Source organism: Protopterus annectens, chromosome 9.part0 (genome assembly GCF_019279795.1).
Source record: "Protopterus annectens isolate FY-2018-M chromosome 9.part0, PAN1.0, whole genome shotgun sequence".
Lineage (NCBI taxonomy): Eukaryota > Metazoa > Chordata > Ceratodontiformes > Protopteridae > Protopterus > Protopterus annectens.
This window is the reverse complement of record NC_056743.1, coordinates 630145087-630165364: the sequence shown is the minus strand read 5'-3', so window position 1 is coordinate 630165364 and position 20278 is coordinate 630145087. Positions and strand designations below refer to the sequence as shown.

Here is a 20278-nt window from a genome sequence, read left to right as displayed (position 1 = left end):
TACAGTGGGCTGCCTCCCTCCCCTAGAATGGATGAGGTGAAACTGACTGCTGGATCCCACCATCCCTGATGGGCTTCTCCAGTACTTGGGGTTATTAATCACTCCCAGGTCATCTGAGTTGGACTCAAACATCCATATACACTAAAAAGCTATCAAACCACTGCAGACATAGCTGGCTTATATGGTGTTGGAACATTAGGTTGCCTTGCAGTTATCTAAGAACTGTATGCATACCCCTAAGTAAAATGCACATTAGTCAGCTATGTTTACACAGTATCATGGTCCCTTTTTTGTAATACAATCAAATCTGATTGCATATCCCATTTTTCTGTCACCGTGACACCCTCATATGTCATAGCTTCCAAACATTGGGAGAGGCATTTTAAAAGTAAACACAACACCAGCTATGAATTTTTTTGTCTGATTCAAATTTCCTAAAAAAATTCTAAGTACAGACATGCAAAGTTAATGAAGTAATCTATGTAAGTTACTCTAAGTCCACACAGCTCATGAAATATCAGGTTTCCCCACAGAGTAGAGATTTCCCCCTGTAAACTGCAGTCTCCTGAAGGTGGAGGAGTTTGCATGCAGATTTTATATCTAATAAGTGGTTTTCGGATTTTGCAGTAAAAACATTTATAATTGTCTCTGGTATTAATTGCTAGTAATGACAGATATTTTCTGAATGCCCACAAAAGAGCATTTTCATGATTTCCTTTGACTTTCAGGAACAAACGTATTATCTCCTTAGCTTGTGCATTGCCTAATACAGCTTATTCTGTAAATTGAAATATATATCTACTATATCTACGTTCACTTGTGACACAGCAGCATGTCTTACTTAACAAAGATATGCTTTAAGTTCTGCTATGCTGGGGTAAACCAACAGATATGATGTTTTTGTTGTTCTTGTAGATCCTTGCCTGAACGGTGGAAACTGCACTGACCAGACTGACTCTTTCAACTGTAGCTGTGCCCCAGGTTTTAGTGGTGTGACATGTGAAGAGGACATCGATGAGTGTTCCAGTGCTCCGTGTCAGAACGGTGGCATATGCACTGATTACGTGGACTCATACGTCTGTAAATGCAAGGAGGGATTTGAGGGAGTGCAGTGTGAGACAAACATCCCTGACTGCACAGAAAGGTAAGTGATGAAAATCATTACAACAGATTGTTCATCAGTCTGCCATGAATGTGTGAAACTGTAAAAACATCTCTTCTTAATACTACCATTAGCAAAGTAATAAATACTAAAAACAAATTTATATTTGGCATCAAACTCTAGTTTCTACCTATTTTGTAATTTAATGAGGCAGGCATGCAGCATCTTTAATTGCATCATCCTAATTGTCTTATTTATATCATAATCTCTGTTACAAGTACAGGTATAATATACTTCTCAAATGAATTCTCAGAGGGCTCACTACTGAAATTTCAGCAGTCAAAATTCTGAGTGCCAAAAATCTGAAAGAAAAGACTTGAAAACACAGGAGAAGAACAAATTTTGAAAATGTCTCTTCTCCTTTAAACTTCTTTTTGCAGGGGGCAAGGTCCTTCTGCACACCTTCCCCCCATGTGAACATATATACATACCAACTCGAAGATCACCATATCTCATAGAAAAGGGAATATTCTGAGAAGTGGCATCCTGAACTTATATGCAAGTGCAATCCTTTGGCCATTCAGTCTCCTTATTTCGTTACTCACCTTAGCAGGTCCTGAAATTTCAGATGGTTAAACAAAGTAAGTGTTCTTAGACAGGTGAAAAGTTATGCTTTATGAGATTAAGGCATATAAACAGAACCAAAAATAGTTAATGACATAAGAGAGGGAAGCATACCTGTTAACTACTTTACTCAAGAATTCTAGCCAGAGCCAAAAACAATGGGAGGATAAAGGCCCAAAATCAGAGACCGATATCCAAATATCTCTCAAATTCATTTTGAAAGTTAAAATCACTACAGATTTTGTATCAGCATGCATTTTCTGAATAATATGACTTAATAAACTGTAATGTGTTGTGTTGCTGACAATAATCTCCAGTAATTTATCAGAAAATAAAAAGCTTGTATGAGGGACAGGACAAAAATATGAGGCAAAATAAGGGTCATTCTGCAAAATCAAGGGTAGATGAGAGGCATGGAAGGAATATCTTTTTATATCTTTTAACAGCACCAGTGACAATAACGTGACTTACAACAGATATTTTTTCCATTCTGGGTGTTACAGTTCTATGATGGACTCAAAGACTAGAGAATGTGGCACACAGAGCCTTCAAAATGTCTCTCTCTCTCTCTCTCTCTGTGTCTCTCTCTCTCTCTCTCTCTCTCTCTCTCTCTCTCTCTCTCTTCTATTGGATTTAGGTCTGTGCTCTAGCTGGATCATTCCAAAACTTTAATTTCCTTCTGGTGAAGCCATTCTTTTGTTGATTTGGATGTATGCTTGGGGTCATTGTCTTGCTGAAAGGTGAAATTCCTCTTCATCTTCAGCTTTCTAGCAGACACCTGAAGGTTTTGGGCCAAAAGTGACTGGTATTTGGAACTGTTCATAATTCCCTCCACCTTGACTAAAGCCCCAGTTCCAGCTGAAGAAAAGCAACCCCAAAGCATGATACTGCCACCACCATGCTTCACCATGGGGATGGTGCTCTTTTGGTGATGCGAAGTGTTGTTTTGCGCCAATGTACCTTTTGGAATTGTGGCCAAAAAGTTCAACTTTGGTCTCATCAGACCATAACACATTTTCCCACATGCTTTTGGGAGACGATGTATTGTTTTGCAAATTTTACCCAGGCCTGGATGTTTTTCTGTGTAATTAAAGGCTTCCGTCTTGCAACCCTACACCATAGTCCAGACATATGGAGAATATGGGAGATTGTTGTCACATGTAGTACACAACCAAATACCTGCCAGAAATCCCTGCAGCTCCTTCGGTATTGCTGTAGGTCTCTTGGCAGCCTCCCTGACCAGTTTTTGTCTTGTCTTTTCATCAATTTTGGAGGGACATCCAGTTCCTTGCAACGTCACTGTTGTCCCATATTTTCTCCACTGTTTGATGACTGTCTGCACTGTATTCCATGGTATATTCAATGTTGTGGACACTTTTTCTACTCTTCTCCTGACTGAAACCTTTCAACAATGAGATCCCTTTGATGCTTTGTAAGCTCGCTGCAAAATATGGCTTTTACTGTAACAGGCAACTGTTAAAAAAATCCAAAAATCCAACTCACAAATCTCATTCCAGGTACTACACGTATTTATTTAAACACCAACAGAAGAGATAAAAACCATAAACCAGGCTTTTGTCCCTGTTACTTGGGACATCTTCAGAAACCTGATTACAAAGTTTAATTTTCTTTTATAGACCACTCATTTCCTCAATTAACCAGTTGTATTCACATTTAAAGTCACAGTGTGTAAAAATGCAAAACTTAAGCTCTACTTAATGAATGATGAATAGTACAAATAGTAATTATCATAAAGAATACTTAACCCTAAAACAACTGATTTTATAAATCCAGTGTTTTTAACCTCAGTAAGTGGGCAATAGAAATACTGTCATTAATCTCTGGTGCAGTGGTTGAATTGAGTCTCAACTGCCAGATAAGTTCACTTTTTTCAAGCTGGGCCTCCCACTACTGCACCAGGGATTAATGACAACGTTTCCATTGTCCCCATACTGAGGTTAAAATCAGCTAGCTGTTTTAGGGTTAAGTATTTATCTGGGTCACAGACCTAGTTTGTTTTTACTTGCAAGCACATTTTTTGTTAATGCATTTTTTACAAATATGTTACTGGTGGTGATTAACTTGCTGTTGTTGGATAGGTTTTAACTCACCTTGAGAAAATTTGGTGTCACTAGACAAAATACTTAGGATTTCTGTATTCTTAGTTTGTGACACGTGTTTATGATATAACATTTTACATATATACAGAGCTTACATGTTGGATTATGTTCACAGTTTCTGAACATGCTAACTGTATGCATTCTTTTTTTTTAAAAACTGCAAATAGTATATTTTATCTTTTAATTTTCTGTTTCTTTAGGTGTAGTGTATTTTGTCAGTGGTTACTACTATTTGTACTATTCATCATTCATTAAGTAGAACTTGAGTTTTGCATTTTTACACACTGTGACTTTAAATTTGGAGGCACTTGTTTAATTGAGGAAATGAGTGATCTATAAAAGGAAATTAAACTTTGTAATCAGGTTTCTGAAGAAGTCCCGAGTAATAGGGAAGAAAGCGCTTGGCCTGGTCTATGGTTTTTATCACTTTTATCAGTATTTGTCCAGATAAATACATGTGGTACCTGGAACAAGATTTGTGAGTTGGGTTTTTGCCTTTTTGCCAAGATTTGTGACTATTTTTGCATCTTGTTTTTTTTTCTGAACTGGATTCAGGCCTGTTTGCCAAGACTAGCAACTCCTTCTGATGCTGGGGCTGTGTCACTATGTGAGGCTGTTTGCTTTACTGTTGTTTTTATGCTTCACATTTCCACATTGTTTTTCTGTTTACAGACTTCTAGATTTACTTCTTTTGTGAGTGTAAGCTGATGAGCAGGTCCCCAGACCTGCGCTTAAGAAATTTTTCACATTACCAGAAAGTGGACAAACAAACTGTGGTATGGAAGGAGATGAGATGACACCCAAAACACAAATGGACCACCAGGAATGAATTCAGGCCATTTCAAAGAAGTGATCCCTGACAGTCCACAGTTGTCCATGAGAAAAAAAAGTCCCCTGCTCTGCAAAAAAGGCAGACATGGGACCCAGAACAGAAGTAGAAGAAGAGCACATTATTTTTAAACAGATGAACCAGTAGAAAAAAAACAGCTATGGTTATTAGAAAAGAGGCAGTCTAGTGTATATGAGCAGGCCATTTTGGACACTTGGAAAATGTGGGTATTGTTTCTATTCATGTTTAGGAGCTATTCACAAAACTGAGTTTGTACTGCAGTAAATTTGCTATGATGTCTAGTTTAAGTGTGAGTCATTGGTGTATCTGGGTCAGTAGGCTATTGTGACTTCAGATAGCTTTGAAAAAAAAAAGCTCTGCATGGCTGACTCCCCCAACTCCTTGTGCAGCCAGTTTACAAAGATGTTTTTATAATCTTAACCATTAGCATTTCAGATGCATTACTTTTGCCCGAAGCATATAAGGTTAGGAAAGAAGGAATTATGGCTTTCATTAAGTAGGTGAAGAGACGGCATGAACAGCAAAGATTTAGGGTGATAGATGACTGGGGTATGCGGAATAATTAGGAAATAGATGTCAGAGTCTACTTATGAGATGTTGAAGGTAAACTGGAGTTCTAAGAATGAATGGAAGGGTAAACTAAACAGTAGTCACATTAAACTGAAATATGCATGGGAGAAATTACTAGTGGGGAGAAGAAGTAACGCACTCTGGGAAAGGGGAGCCTCAAAGGAAATGAGTTTGTATAAGTTGACATCCACTAATACCATAAATAGAAAACAATTAGCTTATTGCATGTGACATTTACTGAACAAAACATGATGCAAATGTCTTTTGGAAACATGCACTACATTGAATAGAGATGTGGATATGGTGTTACCCGAAATTAGATGTTTGGAAAGACAAGGTAAATAAGTTGGTTGTCAACATTTGTTCAAGAAGGTCTAACAGATCTCCTGGAAGAAACTGAGGATGAGGGGAAGGAAGGATTGATAGATAATTAGCCTTAAAGCTGGAAGGGGAGGCTAGTGACCCCAGTGGGTAACTGCAGTATATGAAACCTCTAAACATTTGGGAAGAGACAGAATGATAGAGTCAGAAACAGAATTAAAGGCCAGGCAAAAAGAACACGATACCTCCTGATGAGGGCCCCAGTCTTCTCTCAGTAAACAAAGAAGTATCTACTTCTAGCATAGACAGCAAACAACATAAATATTTGTACTTATGGTTGTCTCTTAATATTATACGTTTGTCTCTTAATATCTTTTTTGTCTCTGCATTGACAGATATTTTATTTTGTGTGTATTCTATCTGTTTCTTTCTGAATTTTGTTTGCATAATTTCGCATTCAAATTTTTCCTGCTTATAAAGTAATTTGTGATAAACCACACTAATAAAAGCTAAGTTGAGTTGAGATAGGTCTTCCAGATGGACAGTCGTATGGAATTACAGTGTAGTGTTTTGTCATTCTAATCTGGTCTAGTCCAAGGATGACAAAGAAAACTTGGGGATACAGTGCATTTTGACTTCACTGTGTGAAAATAAAAGGGTATGGAAGCAGAGCCCAGACTGGTGAGCTAGCTAAGAAATTGATTGTCTGATATGAAGCAGTGGGTAGCAGTTCACAGATAATTATCAAGCAAGAAACCACCGAAGAGTGAAACATCAGAGGTTGTCATTTTAAGATGGGTTCTGGTCAGCATATGTGAGGCAGAAGTCACACTGGCTTTAGAGAATAAGGTTGCCTTGTTTGCTGATAGTACCAAATTATAACTTTGTTTATGGAATGAAAATTCTGCGTCCATGCACTAGTGTAGCTGGTAAGGTAGACGGTTTACTATTAAAATTTTGACGTAGCATTGTACGCCTATGAGTTATCCGAACTACAGATGTTTGAATAGTTCATATGTATGCAAGGTAAATGATCGAATGCTATATTTGAGAATGTACTGTGCCTTCGCAAATATGAACATTCAAAGGGATGTACAGGGATCGCGGTACAGTGCAGTTAGGGAACTACATCCCTTTCCTCACTGTAGTGCGATCTCTGAGTTGGAATATATAGTTGGGGGGTGGGGTGCAAGGGGGCTTGCCCCCCTGCATAAATGGGATTTTAGGTGTAGTAGTTAGGGAGCTACGGCAAGGGTGGCATTGCTGGTAAGTGCCGTAAAATGTAGTGTTTGACATTTTCGGCATTAACAGATGATTTTCAACATTAGACCGTTAGGTAATGTGTACTTTTGGCTAATTAGTTCGCTGTTAAGTACCTTTTTTTTTATTTCGATATTTTAATAGTAAACCAAGGTAGACAGATAGGTAATGGCTTGGTTTCAGGAAAAATCAGCACTCTGCTGGGGCAGTTTGTAAGAGGAGATGTAGATGACATGATGCCATTATACTAGGCACTGTGGAGTCCTTATCTGGAATACTGTGTTCATTTCTAGAGGCCATTGTGTGAGAGGAACCTAAGTTAGTTAATAGTGTGCAACAGAGTTACCAAGACTGCAAGGAAATATGGGACATGGAGTACAAGGAAAGGATTTAAAGTGTGTAAATGTATATACCAGAAGAGTGATGGAAAAAAGAAAGCTGTAACCTGGATGCTCTATTCAATTAAGTCAGAACCTTTTGGTTTAGTTCTTATCGGAGAGGGTTAAGAGAGTTATGAGTAGTAAGTAAAAGATATAAGATTTAAATCTTCAAAAAATGCATTATGTGCCACCCATATGCATTGCCAGAGATGGTGAAGGAATATAGCTTTAAAGGGAAGTTTGATTTGGGTAAAGATGAGTAGACAGAAGGTTGGAAAGGAAACAGCAGATACAAGGTATAGCTACAGTAGGCAGGTGGACTTTACCAAGCAGGGGTCTTCTTCCATATGCATTTATGTATGTCTAAATTATCAGGGAAGACACATGCTAAATGCTGACATTATTGTATGTCATTATTGTGTGAATGTAGAGTTGCAGATGGAAGAGGGTTTAATACAGTGGATGAAGGCTCTACCAGACAAATAACCCTAATAAGTCAGTGAAGGAGGCATTGCATAAAATTATGTCCAAATTAAGCACACTAAAAATAACATAACTTACATACTTAAGATAGCATAACATGAAAACAAACACACACACACACACACACACACACGCACAGAGCATATTCTCAAATTTTCATTTTTAAGCACTCTTCTCCAGTAAATTGTAGTGCTGAACAAATCCTTAACAACAAACCAAATGTTACTTACTTGATCGTATTTTTAAATCACCAGTGTAGTTTTACTTTGCTAGTCTGGTTCTGCTCATTTGATTCTAACAACTTTTTCACAAAACTAAGACAGAATAAAACCCAGAATTATTGACGCAAAGAACCTGTGCAGAGATAAGAACCATTTGCCCTTTTTGTACTTGGTGTTTAAGCCCTATCTCTCAAAGTCTGTACTGAGACCTAATACTGCACAAATGCTAGGTGTTTTCAGGTTTTATCCAGTTTGAAATTCCTCTATCGAGTCTGTACCTACCTGCCTTGACTTTGTTTTCTGCATCTCTGAGTCTGATATGGTAGAAAGTTCTTTATAACATTACCTTAAGTTTGTTAAAGAGCTTCCAAAAAGGAAATACATTATAAGTCATATATTTTAGTGGAACAGAAAATGAGTCTTAGAATGAGTTGACTGATATTTTACACAACATCTTCTCTTTGGATGAGCCATAATATAGTAATAATTCAGAAATAACAAGACTCGTAGTCTAAGACGTCAAATATTGGAGACGGAAAAGTGAACTAAAGAGTTAGAATGAGGAGAAATCTGTATCCACAGGACTAATCCCAACTACTGAGTTAGAAGCAGAGAAGGTGGCTGTGTTTTTTCTGAGTACTGAGATCAGTACACCTGAGTACTGTGCTACTATTTAGTAACTACAGTACTAGTTGTGTGTACTGGAGAATAATATTAGTATTAGCTGTACAACTAGTACTTCTGACCATTTTTCATAGCATAGGAATTAAACACATGGGTATTACTGTGATAAAGTGTCAGCATTAATCACTCTGTACAGTGAATGACAACGTGATCCGATGGGTAGCTAAGGCTTATGCCTCACAACTCCAAGTTTCAGTCCTGTCCTATGGGAACCGTCTGTGTGAACTCCACATGTTTTCCATGAGTCATTGTGCATTTTCTCTGTACTCCAAGGTTTCCTCTTACCTTTCAAAAATATGCTGATTGACAGTCTACTGGAAATCTCTGTATGTACTGCATTGACTCTTACACGTACATTCCAGTTCATAGCTGAAAGGTGTTAGACCAGGTCAGTTGCTCACTTAACAAATAAACAAGCTAAATTAAATTATCTCTTATTTATATGACAAATCATAAATTCGTATTATAAAGCCCCATGCAAACCTTGTTATGTTGTGGGTGAATATTGTGCACATGCTCTCTATTGTATAGCACTTCATATCTGTGCTCTGCCCTTCCATTAAACTGTTCACATCACGTTAAGTCTGGGCTGGCACAGTATTTTGTATTATGTTTAAATTTTCAGAACTCATGCTGGGATATGTGTTTTCTTTTTTCTGATGAATTACTTTTATATAAGTCTCAAGCTAGGAGGTTTTCAATGAGATATTTAATAAATTAAAAGAGTAAAAATAAATATGTTGTGATTACTTTAAGAATTATCATGTGTAAGCATCTGTTATAACATAGCAGAGTCACTCCTGCAGGGAACCTGTTAACGTGACAGTAAATCACTTAATATTGTGCCAGTAATGGATATGAAGAGTTTGAAATCATGGCATGTTTATAATACTTGAAATCTAAACAATTTGAGCTGCCAAGGTACACAGTGGAATATTTCTCTTTTGTTTTTACAGTTCCACAAAAAAAAATTATTCAGAGTGCTAATTAGCCATGGCCATGTGAGCAATTTATAATGTATGCACAGCTAACATGATCATTAAAATAAAAATGTCTTCCTGCTTCAGTGTGAGGTTCAGAGAAAAATCAAATCTGGATTATGAATGCACATGATAAATGGAAAGGATGATAGGCCAGGCTGGAGTCTTTTTCAGAAAAAAAACATGAAATGGTAAAGGAAAAAATGCATGTGTGTGTGTGTGTGTGTGTGTGTGTGTGTGTGTGTGTGTGTGTGTGTGTGTGTGTGTGTCTGTGTGTGTGCAGAAGTGCACATGAGCATGTGAGATTAAGCATGCATCATGTACATTAGCAGTCTATAGAGCAAACACCGCAGACAACCTTATTAATTCAAGTGTGTTTTATTTATAGTGAAGACGGAAAGTTCAGAGTTCATTTCCAAAAACTGAGTGCTCACCTGCTTACTATACTCCCTGTTGCTTACCATTCATCTTCAGTTCATTTGCAGAGTCTTATAGTCCATCTTGATTCTTTTGCTTGTCCACAAGCCTGTCTCTGACACACGCTGAGTATGCACAGTGTGAGTCATGATATTCCGTAGAAATATCCACAGGTAGACTCCTGGTATCCTACATTATCTGGTCAAGGTTCTTCATGAGTCGCCACTCCTGGTCGCAAACCTCCCTCTCCCTCATAGTCAAACGTCTGCCATTTTGTTTTACACACCTTACTTTTAATAGTGCCACACAGGTACCTCACATTAACCTGTCCTATTACACAAACAAGGAATCAAATAATTGTTTTCAATGCTAGTGGCTACTGGCTGTTTTTTTTTTTTTTTTTTTGAAAATGCATTACAATGGAGGAACTTAATGCAGTGTAGCAGAGTCATGTAAAATTTAAGTCAGTGTATAAACTAGCTTATATAAGTGATCATACTATGCAGCTAAAAACTTACCTTTACAGTATCTGTGTTTCACAAATAGGTTCATAGGTAAGTACTAGGCTATCTGCCTGAGGGCATCTATAAGCCTAGCCAGAATGTGTTGGCTTTCGCCACCCCCCCTTAGATTAGTTCCCTGTGCCTCTGTCCAGCAGAGCCATTAGTCCCCTGTACCTCTATCCAGCAGAGCCACTGCAGTGATCCCCGGGGTAAATTTTCTGTTTCCCATCTACTCGTCAAGGTTTCTCTTGAAGAGTGTTAGTGAGGGGCTCTGCCTAATGTAGATTGGAATCCTGTTCCAAAGCATGGGGAGTCTCTGGGACAGGAATCTATTCTTCCAGCACGTCCTATTTATCGTTGTGGTGAGGTTTATATCCCTAGAGCGTGTGGCTCTCGGGGATTTGGTTTTTTTTTAGGTGGAGCATGTCCATCAATTCTGGGTTGGACATGGCCTTGTATGTCAGGCAGAGATCACCTCTGACTAAGCGGTATGCAACCGAGTACAGCTGGAGTTTCTTCAGTCGAGCTGCATAGGGCATCTGTTTGAGGCTAGTAATCCTCTTGGTGAGGTACTTCTGTGGTCTAACCAGCTGTTGCAGTTGTCTTGTAAGGTACATCCAAAATGTGGCATTGTACTCTATGATGGGTCTGATGAGTGATGAGTAGAGGGCCACAATAACCTCTTTTGTTTTAGATGTGAACCCTTTTGTGATTAGGTGGGCCACATAGAAGGATTCTCTAACCACCTTGGCAATATGATTATCAAAGGAGAGATTACTATCTACTTGGGTCCCCAGATCCCTTATTACATTTTCTGTTTTTAGGGGACTACCACTTATGTGGTAGTTCACGGGTACTTTGTTTTTTCCAAAGGGGATGACTATGCACTTTTTGGCATTTAGCTTGAGGCCATGATTTTGGCACCAGGTATCCGTCTCAGTGAGACCCTTCTGGAGGATGTCTATATCAGCCAGAGAGTCAGTTATGGCCCCCAGTTTGCAGTCGTCTGCAAACTTGGTCAGCCATAGTCCTCCTGTGCTTGCCTGTACCTCTGAGAAGTATATACCGAACAGGAGGGGTCCCAGGACTGAGCCCTGGGGGATGCCACTTGTAACCGGTTTAGAGTCAGACCTAGAGCCTGCAACTCTCACCGTGTGGGTTCTATCAGTGAGCCAGTTGGCAACCCATCTCATGACGTAGGGGTTTATGTTCAGGCTGGTGAGCTTGTCTATAATACCAGAATGGGGAATGGTGTCGAAAGCCTTTGCGAGGTCTAGGTAGGCTGTGTGGACCTACTTTCCCTCGTCTAAAGCCTTGGTAACTGTCTCAAAGAAGTCCACCAGGTTTAGGAGGCATGATCTGCCCTTAACAAAACCAAACTGGGTAGGGTCCAGTGTTTGGAGGTTCCCAATGTCTCTGTTAATGAGTTCCATGATGATGCACTCCATAGTCTTGCAGACCAGGCAAGTCAGGCTTACAGGGGGATCGTTCCTGGTGTCCGTTGTGGCTCCATCTTTGTGGAACAGGATAACTGTTGCTGTGCACCACTCTATGGGTACATAGCCAGTAGAGAGTCTGAGTTTGAACAGTGTGTTTAGGTGAGGGGTTAGTTCATTTTAGAGCTCGTGTAAGACACAGCCTGGGACACTGTCCGGTCCCATTGAAGCTGTGTTTTTGGCTTTGGATAAGGCTGTTTTAACCTGTGTGTCAGTGATTTCTGGGGCTGTACATTCTTCTGGTATGGTTATGGGCCCTTTAGGGGGTGATATTTGCACTAAACCTGTCTGCCAGAATGTTGGCAATATCAGTTGGTTCAGTGTATTTTGTGCCATTCTGCACTAACTCAGAGCAGATCTGAGAGTTTCCACTTAGGTTCTTGACATAGCTAAAGAACGCTTTGTGGTTATCTTTGGAGTCCTTGGCAATTTTTCTTTCGAAGCTAGCCTTGGATAATTTTATGAGGGATCGGAGTTTCTTGCTGATACTGATCAGGGATGTCTTCCCTTCTTGGGATTTTACTCTTTTCTGTACTAGTTTCCTCCTTCTGTTGTATAGATTGTTTATGGCAGGGGTCCACCAGACTGGTTTCTTTTTCTTGGAGGAGTGAGTCTTGATTTTGATTGGAATAGCACGATCCATGCATTCTTGCAGGTGCTCATAGAGTGCCTTTGTAAGGGATTCAGCAGCTTGGAGAGCGTTGTCCTTTAACATGTATATAAATTGAATATAATGAATATAATTAAATGCTCTGTGCATCAACCATGTGTTGTCTCATCTGTCCCTTTATCTGCTTTCAGTTCTAGGAAGAAAATGACAGCTACAAAGCTGACATGATTTCCCTCAATAAACTGAGATTCAGTACTCTAATGATCACAGATGTACAGCATATAAAATAAACTCAAAATACACACACACACCTTAAAATTATAATTTAAACTATATGAAGAATTTCTATTAACCTATAGACTCTTCAATGAAGTCAGGTGGCTTCTTATTATCAGTAGGAAAGCCCTCTTAATAAATAAAATGTTTGTAAAAAATTATTAGGCTAGGCTGCTGTGAAACAGCCTTTTCAGAAATTAGACCTGCCTCGTGGAATAAAATTCTACTTCATATTATAAATGTACAAGTCTTAAAATGCATTAAAAATCCTTATTAAAAAACACAGATGTGTCTGCTTTAAAGACACTCCCCGGGATTCAATAAAGCCTACACTAAGTGTACACAATATGTATTCAATAAAATTCTTATATACTTTTTGTGTTTTCTAGTCACTCAGAAAGATTACACTAAGTGTACATGTAGTCCACACTTTGTGGTAACCTTTATAAATCCCTGTCAATATATAAAGCTGCAAAATATCAGTAGGAAAACTAAAATTAGGAGGAAGGTGTGTGTTATGTCTGTGTTGGTTAATTAAGGTTGGGTCTGCATGATATAGTTCCCAATACTACATTTATATTACAATACTTATGCCATTGAGCTTTAAATTGTAACACTTGTAAATATGTGTACATATTCCTGAGGATTCAAAATGAGCCCCAGTGATCAGAACAATCTGATTCAGAGACTCATTAGCCTCATTATCAGTTAATTTGCATGTATCTGAATCACTGTTAAATACCACTAGTGCAAATCATCACAATCCTATGGTAGTTAACACTGATGGTCAATGGATCACGTTAGCAAGTGCACTCAACCGTTCATTTCTCCACAGACGTACATACATTCAAACACACATGTATATATATATACAGATACACACACACACACACACACACACACACACACACACACACACACACACATATACACCATATACATCTTACCTGTCACTGAGTTATTAGAATGTCCCCATTGTTTCTTATTATTTATTTGTCCTACCCTCATTAATCACAGATCTTTACTGTCAGTCAATAATGGCAGACATTAGAGTTTCATTCACGTTGGTGCTCGTAAACTGCATATTGACACTAGAACCGTTGTTCTATTCATTATTTAAGTGAGTTACAGTGATGATTTAAATATTGTTCTGGTGTCCTTAAAAGGCTACCAAAGTGGTATTTTAGCCATATTTAAAAAGTATAAGATTAAAAATAAAGGCAAGCAATTAAAATGAATACATGCTGATGTGGTTCTTTTTGTCCAAATAAATCTAGATCTTTCTAGCACTTTCACCCTATAAGAGGACTTTAGCAGTTCTACGTTTAACCAGAAAGCTTCACTATATTTATAAATTCTTACAAACAATGAAAAGAAACAAAATCAAAAAGAAACTGAACATTGAGGGAAGTTGATTTGGACTGGTTAATTGTTGCATTGATATTTAGCATAATAAATTGGATTATATGAAAAAAAAACAAGACCCTGGGGAGAATGAGTTGGCAAGTAATGTTGTGAAGAATGTATATCAGATGAATGGCTAGTAGGCCTAAGTTAGCAACCACTGATAAGAAGAAAATCTGTCTGACTGGCTAGGTTTCTGCCTAGATGTAGTGTAATTGGGTGGGAATAGAGCCAGTACACAATTTCCTAATTAAGACAAGTATTACAATCTAGGACTATCTTGCATTTACAAAACTAACCACAGAGGTTTTATATATGACATCAGACTCCAGAAAAGGGTTGCTAACTACTGCCTAGATCTTGGGACTTTCTGTCATCCACCAGGCACACTTTCTTCATTCTTACACCTGAACTATGGGACTTACTCCCACCCAACATTCACCACATATCTGAATACAGTACATTCTGGGAATTACTATTCATCCACTTAAAATGATAGTCATGTGCACGTTTCCAGCAACCCCAACAACAGAATTTTCTTCAAGCAATCTTCTATCTTTAACCCCTTTCATCTAGCATTTTAGTAAGCCTATGATACTTGTATGTGACTCTTCTCTCTCCCATGTCCTGTCACCCGCCATCCCTGCCCTACAACCTGCTCACCCTCTTTCCCGCTACATAACCTTCACTGCCTTTCCCTATATGGAGACTGTCTGTAGTGCTCCCCACTTTTCACTTCCCACTTCCTGATCTACTCTCTCCAAACCTTCTTTTCTTTCACACTTTTCACTTCATTCCTGCATTAATTGCTGATTAGAAAATTTGTAAGTTCTACTATGAAATGCCAACTTCCTTGAAGCCAGTGAGCCAAAAGGACGAAAAAAAAAAAAAAAAAAGCCAAAACTCAGAAGAGTGAAAAAAATCTATTTTAAGTGTTTTGGAAGGGTTGTGCTCCCCCTGATGTGGGAGGCAAGCCCTCCCATACCCAGCAAACTTATACATACCAATTCCATGGTCACACCAACTTGACGAAGGGAAACATCTCCCTGAACAAGTGAATCACATGGTTAGAAACTGCAAAGCCAATGATTTCCTATGGGAAACAGCTTTATTAGGGCTATAATATTTATACAGATTTACACTAATTGACATTACCTGCTTTTTATTCTGTTACTTCATGCTTGAGGAAGCAGTTCTACTGTGAAAGTTTTTACTAGTGGAATAAAGAGATTTACTACTATAAGTGGAATAAACAGATTTACTACTACTCTACTACTGTTTTTTGTGGTTGTTACTTTCTAATACCTCTTATACACTACTAGACCATATAATTTAGTTCTCCCATGCAGCCATGTAAAGATAGAAATACAATGCTAAACATAGTCAGATACTAATCACACAGAAAGGATGAAGTACGTTATTTGTTACTTATTTACAAAAGCTGTACACTATCAATTTTAACTAAGAGTTACTTACATGCTCTAATATGCTGATACTTAGTGTCTTAGACAAACAATGCTTGCCTGTGACGCATAACAGGACTTTTTTTCAGAAGAACAACAGCAATACATCATTAAACCTGTGGCTCAGATGTACTGTACTAGTGAGGACCCACAACTACTCTACTTCCCTGAGGCCTTTTATGTATTAATATAGCAGGCAGAGCTGCTTCAGTGATGAGTAGGGAAGGTCAGCATGTTGATCTTTATTAACTAGCTAACTTTAAAGCTCTCTACTGCAACATTTTCTTGCTAAATTCCTGTAAACATAGCTGGTCTCCTTTCCTTATTCTCCACCTAGGTACTATCTGAATAGCCCTCCCAGACCATCAACCATCCCACCTACCTATTAAATGTGTATGCCTTCCACCTTACATTAACTGGGGGGAAACCACACACCAGAACTATGTGGCTGCTGCACCCAAGAACAGGCAAGGGTCTCATAAAAGTGGATATTTCAAATATAATCCATAAGAATAATTGTAATTATCCTAAATAATAAGGACAGCTAAGCAAATCTATGCAATATATAAGGGCAAGAAAATTCACTGGAATCAGGCTTTTCCAACTGTAAGCAAGCTGGACTGGGACGTAGTCAGTAACTATCATGAGAAATAAAGCTTTTTAAATAGTACAACTAACTTGTTTCTACATCTCAGTATAAAGAAAAAAATATAACAACTCACATATACCCAGTAACAAAATTAGAATCCTACAAAGCCATATTTTAGAATCATCTCACTCTGTTTTTAACAAGAACTTTACCACAACCCTTTCACCACTGGTATTTTTTAGGGAAACAATAGTACTTAAAGAACCTTGCTCCCAGAGTTTCAACCAGAGTTGAATCATGGTCAAATGGGTCCTAGACAAGGTAATGGATTAGTGCCCCCCCCCCCCGACCATTCTAGTGTCCCATTACTTGGCTATTGCTCCTCATTATGTATACTATTTACTTCTTTACTAATGCAATGATTTCACAGCTGGATTTAATTTAACTCTTTTATTTCAAATTTTATACCACAAACACTGTCAACCTCTTACAGCAAGAAATCTGGACAAAGCCATAAATAAAAGTGGGACAAAGGCCCAAACATAGGGCAATGTTAAAATATTACACTTACAAACTTCTAAAGTTGATAGAATAACAGGCTTTGCATTAGCATGACTTTTTTGAAGGGTATAAAGTCTGAAACTCAAATGTCTGCCATTATTTTCTAACTTCAATCTTGAATGATTTGTTACTAATTTGCCAGAAAAACATAATTTTATAAAAAAACAGACCAAAAATATGAGGCAAAAATCAGAAAATTCTGCAACAATCTGTATAGTTGAGAGGTATACTTAGTCATGTGCTAAACAAGAAAATACTGTCTCACAATAAAAGCAAACTTAGCATGAACAGTAAACTTCTCTGCCATTGAAACTCACATTCATTGAAACTGCATTGAAACCCACATTCAATGAAAATGCATATGGCCCATGGCAGATTAAGTTTACCTTTGGGCTGTTTTCAAACCATGGGCCCCTTTTACACATTTTTAGGACCATGCATTCATGCATGTGTTCTTTGATTCACCTTCCTCATTGTATTAAATTATATTCCTTGTATAATACAGCACCACATGTTAGTGTGTTTTAAAGTTCAATAATGACAAAACTACCCCTTTCAGAACATTTCAACCATAAAAGACCACTAAAACGTCTGTCATTTCAATCCACCAACACCAGCTAATATGCACAATTTCTACAGAAATAAAAGTCATCTAAATAATTCCATATTAAAGAGATCTGTAATTAATGAAGAGGTTGCTACTGACAAACAACTTTACATTACAGTATTTCATCTACAAATTCAGTGCCTATTGCTCTTGAAGAATAAATTGCCTATGTTACATTAAAATAAATGGTAAACTGGTAATATTGTAATAGGGAATGACTGACAAACCAACAACAGGTTCATAGTTACTAGCATCTCATCCAAAGGAGGACACACTCAGGAGTGCAGCACCCCCATCCTCCGTTAAACTGCACCACAGTATCAGCAATCCATCTACATGGTGTGGTAGTAGAACCCACAGCCTTCTGCAGGAAGACAAGAATGCTACCCATTGCGCTACTAACATTGCTTTCAAATTCTATAGCAGAAACACTGATGGTCATTTGCTAAACAAAACAGTTGTCCACTGAAAACAGACTTAGCATGAGCAATAATACATTTCTTTTCCCCTTGAAACTCAAAATTCCTTGAAAATGTACAGAAACTCACATTCTTTGAAAATGCACCCCTGATGACTAAGTAAGCAGTTGGGCAGTTGGTGTAGAAAATTCAGGCTATTGTTGCTAGTAGGCAAAGTACAGGGTTTGAGCCTGAATGATATAATTAACTAACCTTCCATCCCGAGGGTATTTCATACATACATACACACACACACACACACACACACACACACACACACAGACACACACACACACACAAACACACACACACACACACAGACACACACACACACACACACACACACACACACACACACACACACACACACACACACACACACACGCCAGCCCTAGCAGAGGAAAGAACACTTGTACCTTACAGAGTAGCAGTTCCACATCCCACATAAAAGCAGCAGGAAGCAACAATGTTCAAATCTGTGTATGTACATTGCACTAAAGACACATGAATGGATGCAGAGTGCATCCTTACAGACTTAAAGAAGTAATGCCATTTTTATAAATTGTTTAATTAAAAATTAAATGTTGTGGCAGCTCCCCAGCCAGAGGCCCTCCTAGGAAGAGGTCCATAGGCAGCTGCCTAGGATGACTTGTGCTGGAACCGGCTCTGGTTTCACCCCAATTAACCAGCAGCCAAGACTGCAAAATTTTATGTGTAGAGACAAAGTACTACTAAGCATCTAACAAAGGAATGCTCAATAAACTGTTGCTTGAAGAGTTCACACAAACTATAAAATATCAGTAGGAATAGAATATAGTTGTAACTTCTTATTTATAATTCAAATACAGCTTTGCCCCAGTAAAACTAATTTGCAGATAAATTGGTGACCCCACAGATTGATTTTTGCGCTCAACTTTCGTGACCAGGTGCAGCTCGCTGCGTTCAACTTTACCATACATGGGCTCACTCTGTTCCTTACCCTAATCTACCCTACCCAAAATTCCCACACACCCTATTTTACCTCAACTTATACCCCAGTAACTCATCCCATTACCCCTTCCAACCAATAATACACATAAACTTACTCTCCAACCACATTCATCTCCACTCACATCTACTCCCATTTTTACCCTTCATCTTTCACCCCTATCTTTATTACTAGATTTTATTACAACTCCAGAACTCAGCCTTACCTCTCCACTATAACATACAAACTTATAGTCTAACCTCTAAGAATCCACTTTTATATTATTTTGCACCTACTATAATGTTACCTACATCTAGAAAATTTTAATATACTCGACCTACTAAATCATTCTCACTCTATAATTTTTTCTCACTATAGACTGTTAAACCTGCTTCCTTTCTCAAATACTCTCACAAAATATTACTCATCCAATTAGCAATGCTTCTAACCCTAACTGTATTAGCACACACTACATGATACTAAAATGACCTTCTCACCAACTCAAAGCTACCCACCTACCCCAGTTCTCTCTTTATTACCTTCACTATCACTTTTCTTATCATATCCCCAGAACTATTCCCTACCACCTACATAAATCTAATCACTTTCAGATATATAAAAACATGTAATAAAATGCATAAATCAATCCTAAAATACAAACTAGCACTCTACTATCTTCACAGCTGAAAACACACAAACTAAATTAGACACATAGAAACTAAACTAAGACACACAGAAACTAAATTAGAATGCATCTAAACTAAGCTTAAACTTAGTGGTGACATACATCCCAACCCCAGACCCACCACTAACCAACATACACCAACCCCCCACATTTGACGCCACCACTAACTTCGCATGCCCATCCATTAGAAGATCAAACTTGCTCCTTCTTAACATGAACCTCGGGAGTATAATAAATAAGACTCAAGAATTGCATGCATGTCTATCACATTACTCCCCAGATATAACTGTAGGATGCAACATGGCTCAAATCAGAAATAAAAACCAATGAGATTTTGCCCCAAGAAACCATAATAATGGGGATCCCAACACTGATTAGTAATCTTATAACTCAATAATGATCTTAAATTCCCTGAATCTATTCAGCATCACCCAACTTATCCAATCTGCAACTAGAAAAGATAAAAAAATAGACAGTCTACATCAGACTGTATCCTTGCCAATAAATCCACTGTTATAAATTTAACAGGAACACTTCCTGACAGCATCGGTGATTATCTGCCCACCTTAATAGTAACACAACAGCGGTCCGAATGGAGAGATGATAAGTCAGTAAGCAAAAGGAAGGTGGTATTGCTGAAATTGAAT

General features: G+C 38.1%; 1 protein-coding gene across 1 annotated transcript in view; it reads left to right on the top strand.

Annotated features, from left to right (window-relative positions):
- The window catches only part of NOTCH4 (notch receptor 4), a 563400-nt gene that overhangs the window by 314408 nt on the left and 228714 nt on the right, over nucleotides 1–20278 (top strand). The window contains exon 17 of the mRNA XM_044083199.1: nucleotides 916–1144. Within this exon, the coding sequence (XP_043939134.1) occupies nucleotides 916–1144 (229 nt within the window). The remainder of the gene's footprint in view (nucleotides 1–915; nucleotides 1145–20278) is intronic.